Source organism: Podarcis melisellensis, assembly GCF_964234715.1.
Source record: "Podarcis melisellensis genome assembly, chromosome: 1".
NCBI classification, from domain to species: Eukaryota; Metazoa; Chordata; class Lepidosauria; order Squamata; family Lacertidae; genus Podarcis; species Podarcis melisellensis.
In genome coordinates, this window is record NC_138528.1 from 44,582,815 (window position 1) to 44,605,799 (window position 22,985).

Below are 22,985 nucleotides of genomic sequence, written 5' to 3' on the forward strand. Positions count from 1 at the left end.
CTCCCCTCCCATAGCTCTGGAATGAGGTTAGGGGGGAAATGCTGCCTTTTATCTCTTAGCTCTCTGCTGAGATTAGAAATATAATATCAGTCTTGACTGCTCCATCAAAATCCACTCTTATGAGGCAGTCAGAGGGATGTTTTATCTCCTGAGCAGAAGATAAAGCACTTTGTCTGCTCTTTAAAGATCACACTACAGAACAGATGGAGTTTTTATCACCCGATCAAGGCAGGAGATAAAGTTGCAGGGGAGGCTTGGCTGGTTTGAGTCAAGCTCCCCTCGCTATAAGCAAATATCAATGTGTGTTATTTAGTTCTTCTCCTATTACTGCGCTACTATAGTATTGGGCACTGGTGTGCCTGCAAAAGGCCTCAAGAGTAAGAATCCTTTCAAAAATTTACAATGCACAAAAAAGGCTGTTTGCTCTTCTTACTGAGTTTGTTTGTAGTGGCTCAGCCTCTCCCTTAAATGTTTCCATATTCCACTGGATGCCAAGAGTAGACATCCATCCGCCATATGTTCTGAACAGAGGAGAGGTACACAGGTGTGGTAGCAGCTGATGTAAGTAGCTCTTTCCCATTGGTGGGGGAGGAATGCCTGCACCATATGGGGACACTGACTTTTCCCCCCTTGTCTTTTTGCATGTGGCAGCCATTTTGTGTTATGCCCCTACAGCACTTTCTCAAAATTCTCACTCTGCCTACTGCCCCCCCCCCCACAAGTGGGCAACCTCTGAAAGTTGTCTTGTTTTCGAAGATGATATCAACAGTTATTTTATTACAATTTATTATGTTAGTTGATTTCTACCAAAAAAAGTCCCAAAACAATGCAAGATAGAATACAGACAATGTTGAAAAGCAGAAAAATTAAAACCACAATAAAAATTCCTAACAAGCTCATCCAGGAATACACCAAGAAAGATAAGTCCTATCCCACCGAAAGATGAGCCCCATAGTAGAGACTAAACTGCACAGCTGTATTCCTATTACATTTATATATACTTTGGCACAGTATTAATACCCATAGAAAGAACCTAAAGGTAAAGGTAAAGGTACCCCTGACCATTAGGGTCCAGTCACGGATGACTCTGGGGTTGCATGCTCATCTCACTCTATAGGCGGAGGGAGCCGGTGTTTGTCCGCAGACAGCTTCCAGGTCATGTGGCCAGCATGACTAAGCCACTTCTGGCAAAACCAGAGCAGCGCACGGAAACGCCGTTTACCTTCCCGCTGGAGTAGTACCTAGTTATCTACTTGCACTTTGACGTGCTTTCACACTGCTAGGTGGGCAGGAGCTGGGACTGAACAACGGGAGCTCACCCTGTCACGGGGATTTGAACTGCCAACCTTCTGATCGACAAGCCCTAGGCTCTGTGGTTTAGACCACAGCGCCACCCGCATCCTAAGGCGTATTAAACCCATTCTTGGAGTTGAAAGTAATGGCTTCTGTTTGCCAGTTTTCTTTTGAATATAAGAGAGATCTATCTCACAGGAAAAACATGGGCTTCCTTCAGTATGATCAGGCACAGAGTCATCATGCACCAGCTACCAATTCCAGTTCAGAAATGGTGTCATTCATTCAGATGCATGAATTTAGGGTTACGTAGTAGTGTACTCCAATAATGCTGTAACAGATCTAGTGGGATAGGAGAGCTGAAAATAATGTCAACATATTTCACATCTGGCGGAATCAGGTATACACTTCCAGACTTAATGCTAAATACATTTCTTCTGGTAAATGAGCCACCATAGACACGAGAGAGTTGTGAAAATTGTGTCCCGGACTTTTTAGACTCGTCTACCCATGTACTATCTGAAACCAAAGGGGAGCATTGATTGCCAGATGTGAATTCCCCCCCCCCCTCCAGCTCTCCTATCCCATTAATCAGCTCCTGCAGAATTTCATCACTGAGCAAGTAGATGAACATATACCTTAATTGCAGTGCTGGTAATTAACATTTGTGTAGCTCTTGTGTGTTCAAAGCATTTCATATATAAAATCTCATTAGTCTTACAACAAACCTGTAAGCTAAGTCAGTATTATTATCCTTCACATTGTAGATGGGGACAGGTGAAGCTGAGCTTACCTATGCTTACCTAGCAAGATCATGACAGTTCAAGATTCAAACCAGGCACCTCCCAAATTCATTGCAATAGCTATAACACTACACAACTCTTATGCTCCTAGCCACACACTTTCCTCTATCTTTAACCCCAATACATACAATGTGATAATAAAATTTGTGGTGTGGCCTGTTCTTACAAAATTTGATTTCTTTTGTTGCATACAATAAATGATATGTATACTCTAGTTTGGGCAAGGTTGTGAAGAACTGAAGGAATCAGGTTACTGTACCTAGAAGGACACTTGATCACATTAATCAAGAAGCCGTTAGAACTTTTTTAAAAAAACAGCTTTAACTGCTGTAGTATCAGAAGCATTTATCTTTGTCCTCTCACATCTAGTAGCAACCGAGGTATACTATAACAGTGTGGCACAATTATTGCTAAATAGTAGTATTCAGACACTTGAGATTCAAGGGCAGCACAGATAATATTCTTACTTTTACAAAATTCCTGTCTTAAGGCAATGTGTACAGAAATACACATGGAACATCAGATAAGGGGACCTGGAATCAAAACTTGGACTTGCCTTCTGTTAGTGTCACAACAGTGAGATAAGAATGTCAGCTATTAAATGAGAATACGAAACTAGAAATCTGTTTCTGGTAATGCAACGGGAGAACCTATCCAAGGAGATTATCATGCCAAACTTTTGCAAATAAAAGATGCTTTTTCTTCATAGTTGACACTCAGGAAACAGTACGATTACTTATTTACTCAGAAACAAGCACTATTTGTTTCCCGATGTTGCCCCCGCTCATCATAGACTGGAAAGCAGCTACAATAAAACGAAAATAATTAGTAAAAGAGCATTGTTCCTTTTTTTTTTAAAAAAAAGAATCATTTCTTACTGGACTTAAATGTACTGGGTTTCTTTAATACCAAAACAATCATAATGCAAAGATCAGTTTTGTGCCTGTAAAATTATTTTTCTTCTGACAATTTTTGTAAGGTTAAGCAGTAATGCATTGTTAAAAAGGAACAATGGCTACCTGAGATTTTTTTGCTGCCCAACTATTTAACACAGTTAATAGAGAAGCCATATTTATAATGCCTATACTCAGGGCTGTGTTTTTAAGGGGGCACTCACAGGAACTCAGTTCCACCACATTCTAAGAGAGTGAGGGAGATGTTCATGGTGAGTTCTAAGACTTTGATTTCTAGAAAAACAGCACTGCTGACAGAGGCCCTCATGCAGCCAACTCCAATCCTCACTTGCCAGTTTACCCAATGGCCAGAAATGATGGGATATGTAGTCCAACATCCTCTGTAGGGTTGGGGGTGGGGAAAGGTTGAAGAACATGCTTTACAACACCTGTTACCAGATCTTTTCAACTGGAGCTGGAAAGCCTGGGGCTGTCTACCTGCTCTACCACTAGACTATAGTTAATCCCTGCCCTGTACCTAAGGACAGGTAACTGTGAAGAACAAATAATACCTTACCTCCAATGTTTTCTAAGCCTTTTACTACAGTCTCTTTAGCCTGTAAAAGTAGAAAATAACAAAGTATAAAACGTTTGTTTTCTACTCTGGTTTTGTTTCCTAAAAGCAAACAGTTTTCAACTCACTGGGGAATAATAAGAAAAATATCAAAAGAAGTTAGTTTTACCTCATCTAATTCACTAGAGTCAAAGATGAGGAACCTTTTTTGCTCTGGGGGGTCAGATCTTCAGCCAGCCCCAACCCAGCCAGCCAATCCGCTTGCCAGTTACACGATTGACAGGTGGGTTGCCCCACCAACCTTTCGAAACCCCATGTGCAGGGTTCTCAAGCTTTGAACCCCAATGCTTTGCAAGCCACTCCATATTGTTGCTTTTGAGCTCTCATTTTGGAAGCTGGAAGCAGTCTAAAATATTATTTTTTTGTTTTTCTAAAAAAGCTTCTATGCTCATTGGATGAAATAGGATATTCGAGGCACTATACAATGACCAGGACAAATGAGAAAAGCTGGTTTTCATGATTAAAAGCCAGAGCTGCAACCCATATGCAATTACCTTCAGATCTGTGTCATACCTTCAGTTTTCCCTCTTTGATCCATTGGCAGAGCTGCATAGTACTAGCTGCAAATTTCTCCACATAGTTCAGAACTAGAAATCTTTCCCTATGAAACAGGAGAATGGGTGTTTCATTCATTAGGTAGTGATGTTAGTTGAAAACATTTTAGATTTAATTCTGCGTGCAAGAGGGGATTACTACAGCAGTTACCAATTTAAAGCAGTAATTAGATTTTCTGGCCCAACATATCCATCTTTTGCAGAAACAACAGTATAGATGAACCCAAAATTGCCGTGGCGCAACAAATCCTTGTGATCCTCAGAGAGGTATAAAAATTTAATAAATGATAATGATAATTAATAATAATGTGTTCAGCCCAGGAGGTGGCTAGGCCAACGAAGGAGAAATACCTTGTGATATTTCGCACTTTCCTTATTTCTTCTATTGCAGGAGGCAGAGGAGGGGGGTAAGGTACATCCTTGTTGTACTGGGAGATCTGGCCACATAAAATGATATGGCTATTTGGATTCATCTGTTGGAGACAAAATGAGAGTACTTTACTGCCTTGCCATAAAGATTAAGCTGTAAGCAGACATAAAGTACATTCTGTTTCCATTGCTCTGTTCCTCGAGGAGGGATCTAGGGCTGCATTGTTGAGTGCTTGATTTCCTTCAAGGAATAAGATCTGCCCCAGATTCTGCCAGCAGCAGCTGGTGGAAACAGAAAAGGGTGACGTCTCAGCTACTGTGATAAAAGGACAAGGAAGTGGAAGTATCATGGAGCTCTAAAGGTGCCTCCTACAGACTGTCACTATTTCATGGAAGGAATTCAAACACATATCAGAAGTCCAAATTTGCACAATTAAAGTTGATTAAAATTGGGCAATCCATACTGTGTTTAATGTGGATAGTAAGATTCCTGGACCTCCATTAATTCTCCCTTTTCCATACGATGTTTTCCTCCAAATCATCACCTTCCTACACTTTCTCCTTCCTCAATCTGGATTTTCTTATACCAGATATATGCTGAAAAGGAGAGGGTATGAGAAGATCCACACTGAAGGAGCGGAATGTATGGGAAGGTCGTGATTTAGAAGAGAACATCATATGGGCGAAGGAGAATTAATGGAGGTACAGGGGCCTACTATTTACATTAAACAATAGTATACAGTGGTACCTCGGGTTACATACGCTTCAGGTTACAGACGCTTTAGGTTACAGACTCCGCTAACCCAGAAATAGTACCTCGGGTTAAGAACTTTGCTTCAGGATGAGAACAGAAATCGTGCTCCAACGGCGCGGCAGCAGCGGGAGGCCCCATTAGCTAAAGTGGTGCTTCAGGTTAAGAACAGTTTCAGGTTAAGAATGGACCTCAGGAACGAATTAAGTTCTTAACCCAAGGCACCACTGTAGGTGAACCCTAAATTACAGTGGCACAACAAATCCACTTTAAAACAGCAACTGTTTGCAATTAGGAAATCGACAGGGAAATGCACTGAAAAGTAAAAGATGAACAAATAATTAATGGGAAGACATGACTGTAAACATTATGCATGCAACGAGGATGAATGCTCATTGTCATATAACTGTCCCATTAACAAATAAGAAATAATGCTCAATAAAGACATGCCCTTCAGACTGGCGGGCCTTTTTGTGGGTGTATGTTGACACAATAGCAGTGCGTTGATGGTAGTTTATACTGGTCCGTCCACACACCATTCTACTTAAATAGTTGTTCTGCAATACTTCCCAAGTGTTACTGAATTGTTGCTATCTGGAGGGGCAACTTTGCACAACAAAGGCGGGGCAGCCCGCACTCCCCCCACCAGCAAACCAGAACTGTCTGGTGGAGAAATGTGTTTGCCACTACCAATATTCTCATAGGGGAACCCCAACTGGCTTCTGAGAGACCCCAGTATGCAGTCTGAAAAAACTTGCTAAATGGCAACTTTTAAAATGTTTAAATGTTGTTAATTGGTTTACCCATGCCAATTAAGAGAACAGCCCAAAGATACAGTGTGTGTTTACTATGCACTATGAATCAGAGCTGAAGAACATTCAGTTCATCTGGCCTACATGCTGCTACAACAACCAGAAATATAGTCTTTTCATGTACTCTTTTATATGAAAAACAAGAGTAAATATATGTCAACATACCCTCCATCTCAGTCAATGGTGCATTACAGGGGAACAAATTTAACTTGTCGCCATGCCAAGCAACATGAACAATAGCAGTGAAATGGAGAAAGCTTTCTCCCATCCAGCTGAAGTGTGCCACAAGAACACTTTACACCAGGAGCAGGGAACTGGATCAGGATGGCAGGCCAGATTATCATCTCTCTCACCTCCCACAGACCACATTTGGCAGGTGAGAAGGTTGTCTCAAATGATGACAACCTGTCTAGAAGTCCACAGCAAGGGTGGCCAAGTCAGGCTTGAAGGTAAAGAGTTCTTACAATGCTCTTTTTGTTCCATGTCTTACCTTGGATGGCAGTGGCACCTGGGGTCTGGAGCCCGGTTGACCATTTGAAAAGGTACATATGAAAGGAATTGCTCCTTCTGATAGCTATACTTTTGTAAAGCTTCAAGTTTGAAATCCTATATGCACCTACATGGGAGTCAATCACATTGAACTTAATGGGGATCACTTCTGAGGAGACATACGAAGGATTGCACTGTGGATGTCAGTACTGGCATTCTGAATTGACTCCGGAGCAGGGAGCTAGTTTAACTCTTAAAGATGGAATGTGCTAGATCTATGGCTGCTTCATTCAGGTGTGCACAGCTGAACAGAAGGGCAGCACACAGCCTCCAATTAATTAAACAAAAAATAAATTTGAAACGGAAGATTCAGAAAGGCTCTTGGCCACTTTTACAGTGCAATCCTTTTACTTACACCTAAGTCACATTGCCCTGAATGAAACTCACAAGTAAGTGTGCATAGGATTGCAGCGTCCATTTAAATTCCACTGTCGAACAGCTCTTACTGTCAGGAAGTTCTTCCTAATGTTTAGGTGGAATCTTCTTTCGTGTAGTTTGGATCCATTGCTCCGTGTCCGCTTCTCTGGAGCAGCAGAAAACAACCTTTCTCGCTCCTCTATGTGACATCCTTTTATATATTTGAGCATGGCTATCATATCACCCCTTAACCTCCTCTTCTCCAGGCTAAACATGCCCAGCTCCCTTAGCTGTTCCTCTAGTGTCAGCATGCAAAAGTCTGAGATGAGCACATGGGGGGGGGGGAGAGATCATGGGCAGAGGCTTGTATATGCACTACCTGCCCCTGTCTATGGACTTTTAACCTCTTTAAATGCCTAATGCATAAGAAGCCTCGCAAAGGTCCTAGCAGCATACCTGGGCAAGGTTATCGTGATAATCTTGTCTTTCATCGGTCAGACAGATTTACAGTAAAATTCTACCAGTTTGCATGAAGTAATTAATGGGAAGGCACAAAATGGGTAACACGCACACTCACTTGACTGATCACTGTATCACTGATGTCTCCACCAACATTGTCAAAGTACACATCCACTCCCGCCGGGCAGAGCTCGTGCAGCCGTTGTGCCACATCCTCTTTCTTATAGTTGATAGCCGCATCAAACCCCATTTCTGACACCAGAATGGAGCATTTTTCGTCGGTGCCACAGATACCAACCACTCTGTAACAGCCCTCCAGCGAACCTATCTTTGGAAGCATCAAGACCACAATCACCGCAGTTCATCAACTTCTAGCACTATGCAACAATTTGTCATGCATCATGATGATTATTTCAAAAAGAAATCTGTAACAAAATAACCAGGGTACAGTGGAATCACAAGAGTCAGGGTCTGAAATCAGTGCATAAGAGATTATCCACAAAATTGGTTCCAATTCACTCCACTTGGGATTGCAGATAATTTGTTTTGGTGCTTTGGGATGAATGAGTGGATCGATGATCGATGAATGATGTCACTTTCTGCTACTCCTTTTACCATGTCCACTACTTCCTCAATGGATTCATATCTCTTCTGGCACTGCTTGCAACTATTTCCTATGCACGGAGGATTTCCTCCACCTGTTGATCCCTCAGGTATCCACAAAATCAGAAAAACTGCAGAAGCAAATGGACAATTGCCTGGCTTTGTGCTTTTATGTGCTTCTTGGGTGAGGAAAGTTTTTTAAAAACAACAACATGTGCATGTGTCTGTGGGCATGCCCTCTTGGAACTTAATCAGCATAATAGAATCAACAAATCAGAAGAGGGGAGAAGCACAACAGAAAGGGCCATGTGGTATGAATAGAAAAGACCAAAGTTGCTGTAGACTACTTCAATCCAATTCAAATGTGGAAAGGGGGAGTGGATTAACAGCTAACTACTCACAGCCACAGTGATTTGCTTGAAAAAAGCTGCTACAATCACAAATATCACACCACCAAATGTGTCCACTTGGAGGTGCTGGTTCATACAGCCAGCAGGTCTATGAAATGCCAACTATATCATGAGTCTGTGGCCTTACACACATCCCTGGCCATCTCTCCTGGGCCAATGCTTCTCAGCCTTGGCCCCCTCTATGCAAAATTGATTTAATCAAAGGCCCTCAATTTCACCTGCTATCCCCACCAAGGTGAAAGCTCAGCCAGCTTCTGGTGAGTGATTATAAGTGGTTTTCAGAGGGGTGTTGAGGAGATGAAGGAGATTTGGATATGTTGGTTGGTCCAAATCTTATGCTTGTTTGTTGTTGTTGTTGTTGTTGTTGTGATGTTGTGATGTTGGAGTCACTACAGCACTATTCCATCCTTCACCACTGGGGTAACGTGAGAAGTCTGGAACCACAAGGAGGAGCCCTACTGTAGCTCTTCCGCACATCAGTACCAACATTTCCCGAGGGTGGACATCCCCACTACATGGTCCATGGTTTCTCATCTGGTGGCTCCCACATCACTGGCATAACACAAACACAATTACATCTGCAGCTAATACACTTTACCTCAAAATATGCGAAAAAGCAAAAATCTCCTCTTAAGATGCAAATACTAGTCTTAAACCAGCTTACCTGCCCAGCCAATGAACCACAGGCGCCAGCAGCCCCACTGACCACCATAGTTTGATTGGCACCTGGAGACACGTGTCCTTTCTCCCTTATTCCTAGCAAAGATGTCAGCCCAGTCAAGCCAGCTGCACCCAGAAAATGGGAAAGATGACCGTCTACAAGCTGCGGATCAATCTGAACAGAGACAAGTTGGTTAAACGGCATAGGCCCCAGTGTTATAGCACCCCCACCCCCTGAATTAAATGGAACAATCAGCTGCCTTTCCTCTATGCAAGAACTCTACCTTCTCAAGCTGCTTCCCATCTAGAATGGCCTTCGTCTGCCAGGGCCAGTTGAAGGAAGTTACAAAGTCTCCTGCAGCAAAACGGGCATCTTTGCTTTCCTCCACCGAACCAATTCCCCCACCATCAGTGACTTCAGACAACTTCCAGGACTGGAGGTACTCAGAACCAGAGTTTTCATTCATACGACATCGCTGAAAAAGACAAAATGTTTGCCATGAGATAATCCTTTAAAATACAACCATGTATAGTTATTCTGAACATCTCTTAACATTACCAACAACTAAAACCCTGTCTTATCTTTGGAGCTTTTTGCTTCTATCTTTATCCTTTCCTCCTCACAACAGGGTCTTTTAATTTTTTCCTGTATTAACAGCATGGCAATGCACAGTAACACTGAAGGAAATCCTATTCAGTTCCGCTTGACTAAAGGGCTATGCTATTATTATTTTCATCAGCGTTCAAAACTCCCATTGTTCTAGGCGCGTTTTGCGACAGGGAATTTTATTAGCACGAGCAGTTTCTGAGCTCTGGGTGCAATACTGTGCCTAAAATTTCAGGTTAAAACTGTACAGTGGAAGGAAAGGAGGACCTTTTTCTGCCTCCCCACTTCCAGCCACTCTCTGAAGACTGGAGAAGAGACCCTCTTAAGAATATTAGGGTGAGCGGGCAGGGGGAGCATGGCTTTGTTTTTTGCAGTCTTCAGATGAGGATCAGACCATGTGAAAAATGAACATAAGATTTTAGCTGCAGTTCATTCACTTTCAGCTTTGTATTCTGGTTATAAAAAAGCAAGCCTAGACATTCCCTTGTTGCACCCATAACCTAGGTTTAGCTCCTAGCTTTCATATCTCAATTTTTAATACTGATTATCATCTATTTATTTATTTGCTGCCTTCTTCCCTGACAGGGACTTCCAGAAAAAGTAAGAACAGCTAAAACCAAGAGGGAAAAAACCAATCGTTTTATTCACTGAGTAGGAAAATGATTGGCAGTATTGTACCCTGAGTATCTATCTACAACATCTGTCTATCTAGCAATCTTGTGCTCAGACTCTCACTTGTAACAGAATAAGGAAAGGTCCATGGTTCTATGGTACAGCATCTGTCAACTTGGCATGGAGAAAGTCTCAAGAATCTCCAGGTAGGACTGGGAACATCCCCAGTCTGAAACCTTGGAGAGCTCCTGCTGAGCCAGACAGAACAATGGCCTGGTTCCATATAAGGCAGATTCCTATCCTCCTAGACTGGAATGTCGGTAGTTCTAGAGCAGACAATCCTTACCATTTATTAATGACCTTCCTTTAGCAGCTTTTGTCGGTAAACAAATTAGAACCTGTGAGCGTGTGAAATATTCCCTGTTCCCTTACTCAGAATGTTACGGAATAAGGTTACTGAGGGCCAAACTAGACACGACATTGGTCACATCTTTAGTTCTTGTATAGACCATTTTAAAATGAAAATAAATAGACAGCACAGGGTGAGGACAATTGAGGGGCAGGAACTTTGCAACCACCACATCCTGATTGAAGGCGAGGAGCAAAGAGGCTACACTGGCACTAATAGGAGCTTTCCCCCCCATTGAAAACAGCAGGCTCAGAAACCCTTATGCCATAATACTTCCCCTGCTTTTTGTTGCAATAAGCCAGGGGTATAGAACCTGTGGTTCTTAAGATGTTGCTTGGACTTCCAGCTCCCATCAGCCCCAGCCAACCTGGACAACAGCCCTGGGTTGACAGGAGCTGGAGTCCAACAACATCCGAAGGTGAGCATGTTCCCCAGCCCCGCAATAGCCTAAACACAGCTACTTCTCTGAACCCATGCCTCCCCACTCACCCTTGTTCTGGGCCCTGTTCTGAGGTAAACCGGTACGGTAATTCGACATTTGTGATGTAGAGCAGTGAAGGAATCTTAAGAGAACTGGAAGCACTCAAGCAGGCTTCAAAGAAAAGCTATCTAGCTATGAACAACACTTGGGAGATCACATGGTTGGCTCATACATGTAACACTATGGGATGTCCACATTCTCATGACAGAAGCAGAGCAAGACCCTGATATTCTTCTCTCTCTCTCTCTCTCTCTCTCTCACACACACACACACACACACACACACAGCAGTTATGTTAGGGTCTGGATATATGGCGTCCGGACGTATGGCAACCCACGCCAGAAGTGTAGATTTTGGTGAATTTCCTTAAGAATAGCTCAAAAACGTTTTTTATTATTATTTAGATTTTACAAAAATAAATAAATCTCAACAACTTTGCCAAGCTTTTGTGTCTGGATTTTCACTTTTAGAAATATGGGAACCCTAAGTTATGTTACTTTCAGTCCTGACTACTGTGATCACCTAGCTGTTTTAAACACTCAGGCAATTTACATGGGCCAAGGGGAAAAAAAACAAGTATGTGTAAACATATCTTGCACATGCATGCTCAGGACCTCAGTTCATAGCTATCTACGCAGGCCAAAAGACCCCCAAATCGAAACTGTACATAAGCCAATATTGGACCGAGATATGAATAATTTTGATCACATTAAATGCTACAGCTGGCAAACTGAGCTTCTGTGAGCTTCAAATTTTATTACATGCTTATCACATAACCACCTGCCACATATACTTACCATATAAGGGTCAACAGACAGATAAAGTGTACGAACTTTGACTTGACCCTCGGCAATTTTATCCGGTAGGGTAGCTTCCTCCATACGAAAGTTTCCTGCAACTGGCTCTCCATTGACACCTAGAATGGGTTAGGTTACAAGCTGAATGGCAAAATTTCTCTCTTGGCCAGATGCTCACCCTCCTCAAGCGTTCCAGCAACTGGGTAAGCGCCAGGGGAAAGCAGGGTTATATTTCTAACTTCAGACAGCAAGCAGGCACCTTTCCATGCATGGGGCAGGATGGGAATGAGGGACAAGCCCAGCAAGCTTGTTCCCCGTCCCTCACATATTGGTTTAGGCAGTTGTCAGAACAGCTGAGGAGGGCTGCTGGAGCAGCTAAATCAGGGTTTTAAATCTACAGCTGAGCTCAGATGACTCAAAACAAACCAATAACTGAACTCCAGTAAACTTTATTGCCTCATCCTGTGAACTCCTCCCCCAGGCATCTCCCTATCAGTTCCTCCCTGCCTCCTTATGTTTCAACTCTGTGACTTCCCTTCCTCCGAGTATATTTCTCCATCTTGCCGCTATTCCTGCCTGCCCTGCTTGCTTCCTCCAGGCAGTCCTCTATTATTTCTAAAACTTCTGAAATGAGTGTGATACATATGCCAGGAACAGATTTGAGGGGCCCCTGAGCCCTCTGAGGTCCTCTCCAAGTACCCCTCTCCTGGCAGTACCAGAGAGCTGACTGGGTGAGCAGTGAGAAGGATTAGAGCAGGGGTCAGCAAACTTACGGCGCCTCGGGCCGGTGTCTCCAGCGCCAATCGGGCCAGAGGGCAGGGGAGCACGTGCCCATACACGTGCGCCCACGCTATTTCCGGCGCACTTCCAGGTCAGAGGAGCACCAGAAATAGCTTGTGTGCATGTGCACGGGCCTCCTCCGACCCGGATGTGCACCAGAAATAATGCCTGTGCATGCACAAATAACACTTGCGCATGTGCACAAGCTATTTCCGGTGCTCCTCCGACCTGGAAGTGGGCAGCCGCACAGCGCAGCGCTGGTAAGAGCGGGTGGTGGTGGTTGCTGTGGGCTGGATAAATGAGTCCCTCAGGCCTTATCCGACCGGCGGGCCTTAGTTTGGGGACCCCTGGATTAGAGGAGCAGGAGGTGCTCCAGAAGTGCACCACAGCTGCCAAGTACTCCTCTTAGCATTACCCACAATCCACTGTGCAGACGCACTGCACCAGCCCAGATAGCTGCAATCACTGCTATCTTTATTCCCCCACAAAATTTCTCTGGGCCTTGAGGCACTGGGAAAATGAAACATGGTAACTGTAGCCACCTGTGTTTTCCTCTCAGCATTGAGGCCTACTTAAAAAAAGAAATAAATGACAATGAAGATACGTCTGAGCCAGCATCAGCTGTAGTCGGCCCTCCTGGGCCCCCAGCACCCGCCTGCCATTGCTGTCTGCTGACTCCAGACCTGACAAAGCATATTTAGCTCAATGATATTCTGACTATGCTTACATGAGTTTCAGCAGGTACCGTCTGCTTCAGCTTTCAAATCGCCCACTGCAAACTTTTCTATTCCGTCAGACTTGTGCAGGCAATTAAGAATGCCTATTTCCTCAATAGTTAGTCGAGTCCTGATTTTCGTGCATGGTTTTTAATCATATATGGTTTTATGTGTAATTGTTGTAAAGCCCTCTGATTTTTTCTTTTCTTTAAATGAACAGTGTTATAGAATTTTTTAAAATAAATAAATAAATAAATAAATACCATAAATGAAAACAAGCTCTGGAAAAAGCTCTGGGACTTATCTGAATTAGATACAGGATTTCGGGAGCTTGGGGACTACTTAAACGTATCTTTCCAACATGCCAGCGACATAAATGGAAAAAGTTGGGGAAAGATAATGAAAACTTAAGAGCAAGGATGTCCAGCTGCTTAATAAAACTGAGAGGAAATAGAAATGAACAACTGGCTAGAAGTATATATGCAGCCATCTTAGATGCCATTCATCAGTTACTTCTTCGTAGGGATAGGCCAATTTACCAATTTCAGATTCTCTATCATTTTTCAAATCTTAACTTTTAATTTTTCATTTTTATTTCATTTTATTTATTTATTAGATTTACAACCACGTTTTATCTTCCAAGGATCTCAAGGTGGTGTACAATCATTCTCTTCCTCCCCATTTTCCAATATTCAGTTCTCCACATTTTGAAATCAGCTTATGATTTTTGTTTTGAAAGTCTTCATGAAAATTCATTAGCATTTTAGTGATAATTTATACTAATTTACACATTTTTATATGCAGGTTTAGCCTATTATACATATTTTTACAAATCAAGTTTTCCTACCATGCATTTTGCATGTTATTTTGATGGATATGTGTATTTTTATGCATGCTTTACCCTAGTATGTGCACTTTTGTACGTGTTTTTGTGCATGTGAATTGTAAAATTTGGAGACCTGCAGATTTCAGAGGATGACTGTGGTTTCAGTTTACATATCCTTTCAGAAAGCATTAATTAAGCAGGTTTGCCTTTAAAGGTGGACTGAACTGGATTTCTTTCCCACCCCTAGTTACTGGTACTAAATTGTTCCCTATTGCTATTGGCATGAATCACCAATGCATGTGCAGCTCTTGCTACTTACAACATATGGGCTTAAGTTCACACCAAGCTTTGTAAGATGATACTATTCTTAGTAAGCCTATTGCTTACACTGTTGCATTCTTACAACAACAGCAAAGGTAATTTTCAAAAACACTTCTGGTATAAAAAGAATGCCTGCTGTGAATGCCTCTCTGAAGATTTTACATAAGCCGTTAAAAGGTTTCACCACAGGCTTTTTAGCACTGTCAAAAGCTTTCTGTAGAAATCTGGCTGGTAGTTGCATTTTTCCTGCCTGGCTTCCACATTATGCAAGCGCACCAAACTCATTATCGTTCTCCGACAAGTAGAAACATACCAGGGCGTGAGCTCAACACAACTCTTTGTATAATCATCAGTCCTCTTGCCAAAATCCTGCACAGGTGGAAGTAGGTTTCACTGCAAAGCAAAAGATATTCAACACAGATAAGGTTACAAGACTTCTGTTTTAGGGTAAGAGAAGACTTTGGTTGTGTTCACACATAACACTAGACCATGGTTTCTTTTAACCATGGTCTGCTCAGCAAATCATGAGTTGTCTCACAGAGAAGCAAACAAGCTATGGCTTGTTCTACCAAGGCTTGTTTTGTTTTCCAGCTGCCCTTGCCTTGTGCTTTTGTAACTTGGCAAGCATTTAGTTAAACAAGGCTGTTGAGTGCAGATAAAACACCAAATCATCATTCAATCACGCTAAGGTTCATAATCCAAAAAATAAGGCACAGCTTCATATCATAGCTTGTAGACAGAAAATAAGTCATGGTGAGTCTGTTGGGCAGGTTTTGGATGATCAAACAAACCACACTTGGGCTAGACAAACCATGGCTTAGAGTTGTGGGCTAGCCAAGCCAACGCAAGAAGTCAAAGAGAGGGATTAGATTTATCACTTTGGACATTAATTGGCTTCCCACAGATGCAGAAAATACAAACAACTAAGCATCTATCAGAGTTTTAGGTACGAAAATCCAGCAAAGTGCTGTGCTTTCTTCTCGGCCTCTAGGACTTGCAAGTATGTTGATGGGAAACAATGTTAGCAGGCACAGAAGGTGAATAACAGATTGCAAAAGCATGGTGTAAAGAACAAAGTGGGAAAGAGCTTGGCTTGCTAAAATATGCAAGAACCATGCAAACAAAAGCCATTTTAAAAATAACATTAATATAAACACTAGCACTTTGTCTTAATATGCTTCAGAAACTGTTCTGGCAATGGGCAGGAACCCAAGGCTCAGCAGCTAAAAAGCATTTGCAACCTGGCTTTTCTATGCAGCTGGATTTCAATGGGCATTAAGTCAAAGCTTCTGTATTTTCCAGCATCAACACCAGAGAAGAGCCCAAGTTGGTTGGTAGATCTTCAAGTACAAAAGCCACAATCCTAAACAGACTTAATTACAAGTAAATCAATAATAATAATAATAATAATAATAATAATAATAATAATAAACAGTTAACATAACTAACCATAACAACATAAATACGACTGAGGAACTGTACCTACAAACTCTTACTAATAGCATGGCTTTATTATCATCAGAGATACTGCACCATTAACAGCACAATCCTTTCCTGTGAACTATGCTGATTTGAAGAAGGTAAAAGTCTTCTTGCTGTTACCGTAAATTATGGATCTGGATGGGTTTAACTAGCAATCTTGTTCCAGGTAGAAGAAAGATCACACCCACCCTAATTCCCGTGACATTCATGCTATTTTATTATATTTATTAGAAGACCTGTCATTTTGGGGAAACAATGGAGCTGCTGAAATCTTCAGTTTTTAAGAAACGAAAATTGGAATGTCTGTATAGCTGCACAGCACGTACATCCTTCCAAACGTTTGCAGTCCTCAGCTGCTTGAAAGAGGTGACTGTGAAGTCAAATATCACATTAGTGATACAAAGTGTCATGAAGCATTTAGACCACACAACCTTTGAAAGTAATATGTTGTTATATAAAGATTGGGCACTCACCTTTGGATTATGCAAGCTCTATTTTTGCAGATACATAATGCTAAACTTAGAACACCATGGCATACACACTACCCATTATGTTAGGGCTGCCATATTTCAAAAAGTAAAAACCAGACCTAGGATTGCTATACTGTATCTCCAGAAGTGAAAATCAGGACAGAGTTGTTGAGCTTTTGGGGGCATATCTGGGACATTTTTGGCCCAATTTTACCCCCAGACACTGGCCCGATTTCAGAAATGATCCAGGACGCCATTTCCAGGGGCAAATTCCAGAACACATCCTGGAAAATCAAGATGTATGGCAGCCCTGCATTATGCTGAAACACCTGCCCATTTCTAATAACAGTTTTCACAATTCTAATAACAGTTGCACATTAAGATATGCTGGACTGAGCAACAGGTAGTATGTACATTACACTAAGTACACTTTAGAATCAAATGCAAAGGACAAACTCTGATGATAATGAAAGAAGAATGGTGAATTATCAAGGCAAACTGAGATTTTACTTTGTGGACAGCATTAGCAAATAATTACACTATTTATAGAAGGTCTTCATATGTTTTTGAATGCATTTTTAAAGCTGACATTTTATTCCATTGAACGTTCAGTCATCACATTAAAACAGATGCACACTTATTTCAGAGCAGGAGGTGGACAAAATATTTATAATGCAACATGGGAGTGGGATTAGAAAATACAGGGATGGAATTCAAGGATCACAGAGGGGAAATCCTCTCCTCTTCATGCATGTCCTACAGAGTGAGACAGTGTTTGATCAGATCTTGGCTTAATTTTGAAATACACACTACACATGTTCCTGCCTTCGAGAGCCAGCAAGCAAACCAAGTCTATACTTTCCCATTTTGTCTGAACTGGGAAACAATGGTTAGCAATTCTGGAGCAAGCCATGATATTAAACCAACTTCAAATGAATAAATTGTGACTTAATATCCTGGGTTGTTTTCAAAGCTGTTAATCATCGTTTCCCATTTCTGACCAAATGGAAAACTAATAGCTTATGGAAAACTTGCATAAGCAAAAGGGATGTGCATGCCAAGAAAAACGCTGTGATTTTCTGCACTTTTCCTGAGTGCCCAGGGCACAAGAGGCAGCCCTTGAAAAGAGCTTCAGCTTGTAATTTCACGCGCTTCCGCTTGCATAAGGGAAGGGTAGTTTATTTATCCGTGCCTCCAAATCCTAGTAGTGCATAGACTCAGAAAACACATGGTGGATTATTACTTGTTATTATGACTAATGTATACAAAGGTATACAAACTCTTGTTTTGCTCCACAGGGCAGCCATTTTGTGCTGGCACCCACATCACTTGAGTACTGGCACCCCAGTAAAGCAAAAAAACAACAAGCCTGAATGTATATATTATGAAAAGTGACGGGGTGGGGGTCCAGTTGTTTGTAATTAATCATGCTTTGTTTTATTCAATAATAACAATTATTAAAAGTGCAAAGGAGAAAGGGGAAGCAAGATGCACACACCATTTTAAAAAAAGGTATTGGAGAACCCTTGTATGTGGTTTACAAGCCAGAGATGGGGATCAGGCATTACTTTTTTATCCCCGAATCCTAGGTATGCATCATGATAGTTAAACTTCAGGGAGTGACTATCTTGGATCTAAATCTACAAACTACAACAGCCAGCCTAAATCTCACATTTCTTGTTTTAGGTTCTCTCCCCCACACCCCATTCTGCCTTATGAAGAGATCTGGAGGATTCAAAGCTTGCCACAATTTTGTGACATTCTGGTTGGTCCTTGACCTTGCAGACGTGTTAACGGAACTACATTCTGAATTCCTGCAGACCCAGGCATTAAAAGAAAAAAAGTTAACTGTTCCTGGCAACCCTGAGGTCACTGGGTGGAATAATGTTCTCAACTGGCACTGCTTTTAGACGTTTCTAACAGCAATCATCTTTAGAATGTTTAAACTGTTTTAGAACACTTTTGTTTTCTTTCAGTTTTAAACTGCAGATCTGCTTGCCACAGTGAGCTCCTACAAGAAGAAAGGCAGGATATAAATTGAATGAATAATAATAATAATAATAATACTGTAATTAGTAAGAGAAGCTGTAGGTGAATGCCCTTTGTTCTACAGGCTTTGCAGATAACACAGATGGAAAATGCTATCCGGTGACATATGACCATCAGATATTACTTGGGTGGGTGAATATCTTTTTTTCCGCCCAAGGGCCACATTCCCCTCTGGTGACCCTTCCAGGGACCACATGCCAGTGATAGCAGGGCCAGAGGCAAATGTGGGCAACACAAAGCTTTCTGTCCTTAGTTCAGCAGGCTAATTTCTATACATCCCACACAGCCGTCTCTACCCATGCAAGAGGCAGAGATCAGAGCCACATTCTGGCCAGGGGGACAACTCAAGGAAAACATGAAGCAGGGCCAGGGAGGGGCATTCACTTTTCATCTTTGAGCCAAGTTCCTATATAATATTAGGATAAAAAGGTAAAGGGACCCCTGACCATTAGGTCCAGTCGTAGCTGACTCTAGGGTTGCGACGTTCATCTCGCTTTATTGGCCGAGGAAGCCAGCGTACAGCTTCCGGGTCATGTGGCCAGCATGACTAAGCCACTTCTGGTGAACCAGAGCAGCGCACGGAAACACTGTTTACCTTCCCGCTGGAGCGGTACCTATTTATCTACTTGCACTGTGTGGTTTCGAACTGCTAGGTTGGCAGGAGCAGGGTCCAAGCAATGGGAGCTCACCTCATTGCGGGGATTCGAACCGCCGACCTTCTGATTGGCAAGTCCTAGGCTCTGTAGAGCAAGTGACTCAATCTCAGGACTGTGAGTTTGAACCCTACATTGGGCAAAAGATTCCTGCACTGCAGAGGGCTGGATGGTCCCTTCCAATTCTATGATTCTACTATTTTGATTTCTATATGACTCCCCTTGTCCCTGCCAATCATCACCTACGCAAGAATTGGTAACACTTTCCAAAGTGTCAACCGCACCAGAGGCGGCAGCTTACATCTGGGTTTTCATTTCATTTCTTGCTGGCTCCTGCTAACTTAATAGCTGCACAAAGGAAAGTTTAAGCAAGGAAACTGTTCAGTCACCGCACCACCGTGCAAGGGGGGACGGGGTACGGGACTTCACCTGCTGAACTTCCGCCTGAAATGCAGCTCTTGTCATGCAGCTGCTAAAAACAGACAGGAAAGTTGCTTCGGTGGTCAGGAGGTGGGCGTGGGCTGTCGACAGGCTGCACAGAAGGCGAGGCAAGGGACTCAACAGTTTTGCAAGGAAACTTATTTAAAGTTTGTCCCATAGGCAGCTTTAGAAGGTGCCTTGCACCGAGTCGGAACACTGGTCCGCCATGCTAGCTGAGTATTGTGTACCTCGACTTGCAGCGAATCCCGGGATTTCAGACGGGGCTCCCGCCTGCCTGGCAATGAACCTTGGACCTTTTGCATGCAAAGCAAACATTTTACTGCTGAGCTATGGTCGTTCCCCAAAGAAGCTAGTAACTGTTAGTCCCTGCAATGCAAATGCTTCTTGCTGGAGAGGAGAAAAGGGAAAGCCCTTTGCAGGGGGGCTGGGTTCCTCCTCCTCCTCCCGTTTCTCCCCCCGAGGCAGAAACCGGCCGATCACCTTGTCGGTAATGCACGCAGGCCCGAGCCAGTCCTTTGCGCTCCGGATCGCCAAGAAATCGCGCGAAGGGCAACTAGCCCTCCGGAGGAGAGCTTCCCAGCAAGTGCCTAGCCTGTCTCTTAAAAGGGTAATGCAGGGAACCGCGGGCCCACTTAAAAAGGGCAAGCCTTCCCACTTAGGTATGGTTGCTCCATGGATAAAGAGCAGTCGAAAATGCAGCCTTGCGTTGCTTTGGAGCAGAGGCACTTTCGTGTTTGTTGTTCTGCTTTTAAAACTGCAGTGCTATGTAAGCTTATTTGAGAGTAAGCTCCATGTATCAGGGTGGGATTTGACTCCCAAATTGGCATGCCTATAATCGGGGAAGAGGAGAGGTGCAGCCTGTTTGAATGACAGATCTTCTGACCTGGGAACTTTGAGCTCTGGGATGTGTAATAGGAGGGTGTCGTTGAGACCAACAACACTCAGTATACAGTACTTTGAATCCATGCTCTATTAATTTGATGTATGAATAGGCACTGGACCATAAAGAAGGCTGATCGCCGAAGAATTGATGCTTTTGAATTATGGTGCTGGAGGAGACTCTTAGAGTCCCATGGGCTGCAAGAAGATCAAACGTATCCATTTTTAAGGAAATCAGCCCTGAGTGCTCACTGGAAGGACAGATCGTGAAGCTGAGGCTCCAATACTTTGGCCACCTCATGAGAAGAGAAGACTCCCTGGAAAAGACCTTGATGTTGGGAAAGATGGAAGGCGCAAGGAGAAGGGGACAATAGAGGACAAGATGGTTGGACGGTGTTCTCGAAGCTACAAACATGAGTTTGACCAAACTGCAGGAGGCAGTGGAAGACAGGAGTGCCTGGTGTGCTCTGGTCCATGGGGTCACGAAGAGTTGGACACGACTAAACAACTAAACAACATGGATTTTTATTTTTTTGTTCCAACTGCTGCATGCATTTTTCTCTCTGCTTCCACTGTATCATTACCAACACAGAATCCATAATATTAATTTGGGGTGGTGCTGTGGCTGTGAAACTCTAGAAGCTCAGAATATTTTTCGCAGCCACAGATTCAGAATTGCAGGGTTGGAAGGGCTTATGTGATAATAAATTTGTTAGTCTTTAGATGCCCAGTGGATAGCTCAGTTGGTTAGAGCATGGTGCTGATAATGCCAAGGTTGCAGTTTCGGTCCCCATATGGGACAGCTGCATATTCCTGCATTGCAGGGGGTTGGACTAGGTGATCCTCATGGCCCCTTCTAGCTCCATGATACAATACTTATTTTGTGTTACTTTTTTGGGAAGAAGGAGGCCTTATTTTGGGACTTGCATCAGAGTTGCCAACCACCTTAATCCAGTCTTGGTCAGAAATTGGCTGGACATGGCACACACAGTACATAGCTGCAGATTGGTCGTGTTTAGTATCAGGACAGCAGAAGCAAACTCCACTTTATCCCTTTAATCACGATAGTGATTTAAAATAAAAATCATAGCTGGTAAATAGTGGTTTGTTTTCCTCCTCTTACATATCAGGAATACGGAAGCAGTTTCAAAGCATGGAATAGAAGGAGAAGTGGTATGTTAATTCTGTGCTTCACAACTCAGCTAAAACACTTGACCATTATGTATTTGCCCCAAAGGGAAAGGATGAAGAGAAACAAAGAATGGATACAGAAACTAATGGTGTTTGCAGAAATGGCAAAACTCACCAGAAGAATAAGAAATAAAGACAACAAACTTTTTAGAAAGGAATGGAAATGGTTTATTGAGTATTTACAAACAATTTGTAAACAGATCGAGACATTTTACACATTTTATTGTAAAAACCTGCAGAGTGTGTGTGTGTGTGTGTGTGTGTGTGTGTGGATAGATGATTAAAAGAATAAGTTAAGGCAAGTTGAAGTCAAAGTTGAAAATATAAATTATGGTTAAATAATTGTTGTAATGTATATAAATGAAAACTATCATTTTTAAAAAAACAACACTTGACCATTATAGCAGGGGTCTTGTGTGTATGTGTGTGTGTAAGAATGTAAGACTATTAAGGTCACAGTCTAAAATTTCCCATCTGCACCATTGCCTTCAGCAGGGTTATTTCCCTGAATTAAAAAGAAAGGAGTTGGTACCACCAGCAGAGTATAAAGTTGCAGAAAGGAGTGGTGCTGACCTGTTCTCGGATTTTCAGCCTCACCTGTGTCTTTCTCAAATAGTTCTAACAGCTGTGACATTATCAAATTGTACGGCACTTTAATTTTCAGTCTGCTCCATCCCCACATTTTGGAGAGGTTATATGAGGATACAAATGCTAACTCCCAGAACAGACTATTCTGTGTTTCCAGAAACTGCTTTTTGTTTGTTAAACTGTTCTTGTTTATTTCAAAAATGGAAGGTATTACTTGAAGGTGGGGTGTACGTGTGGAATGAACAATGTTCATCCAAGACAATCATGAACTGGAAAATACACAAGCCTTGCAAATCATAGCAACAGGGAGGACAGCCTGGCAACAACAGCTGCTGCAATGAAAAGAAAAGAAAAATCTGATGTTGGGTTTAAAGGGGGAAATGTAAAGCATGGAGAGACTGCCTGCAAGGGAGCTGTGCAAGAATAAATGCTGGTAACATGATTTGTAGTAGGAAAGAAGGTATTCAGTTTCTCTTAATAATAAATAAATAATATATGTGTTAGTATAAGTATAGCTATGCTGAGGTTATTTCACC

The 22,985-nt window shown here is 42.4% G+C and overlaps 1 protein-coding gene across 2 annotated transcripts; it reads right to left on the reverse strand.

The window, feature by feature from the left end:
* Positions 1-769: 769 nt before the first annotated feature.
* Positions 770-20,378, reverse strand: PTGR2 (prostaglandin reductase 2). 2 transcript variants are annotated; one of them, XM_081890589.1, is made up of 10 exons: positions 20,272-20,378; positions 15,010-15,089; positions 12,054-12,172; positions 9,432-9,623; positions 9,152-9,322; positions 7,593-7,802; positions 4,529-4,650; positions 4,137-4,224; positions 3,567-3,606; positions 770-2,901 (listed from the first exon to the last, which is right to left on the reverse strand). In XM_081890589.1, exons 2-10 carry the CDS (start codon positions 15,044-15,046, stop codon positions 2,837-2,839), a joined length of 1,044 nt encoding a protein of 347 aa, XP_081746715.1. In that variant the 5' UTR covers positions 15,047-15,089; positions 20,272-20,378; the 3' UTR covers positions 770-2,836. The 2 variants fall into 2 exon arrangements, with proteins under 2 accessions (XP_081746715.1, XP_081746716.1); XM_081890590.1 differs by lacking the exon at positions 9,152-9,322.
* Positions 20,379-22,985: the final 2,607 nt, after the last annotated feature.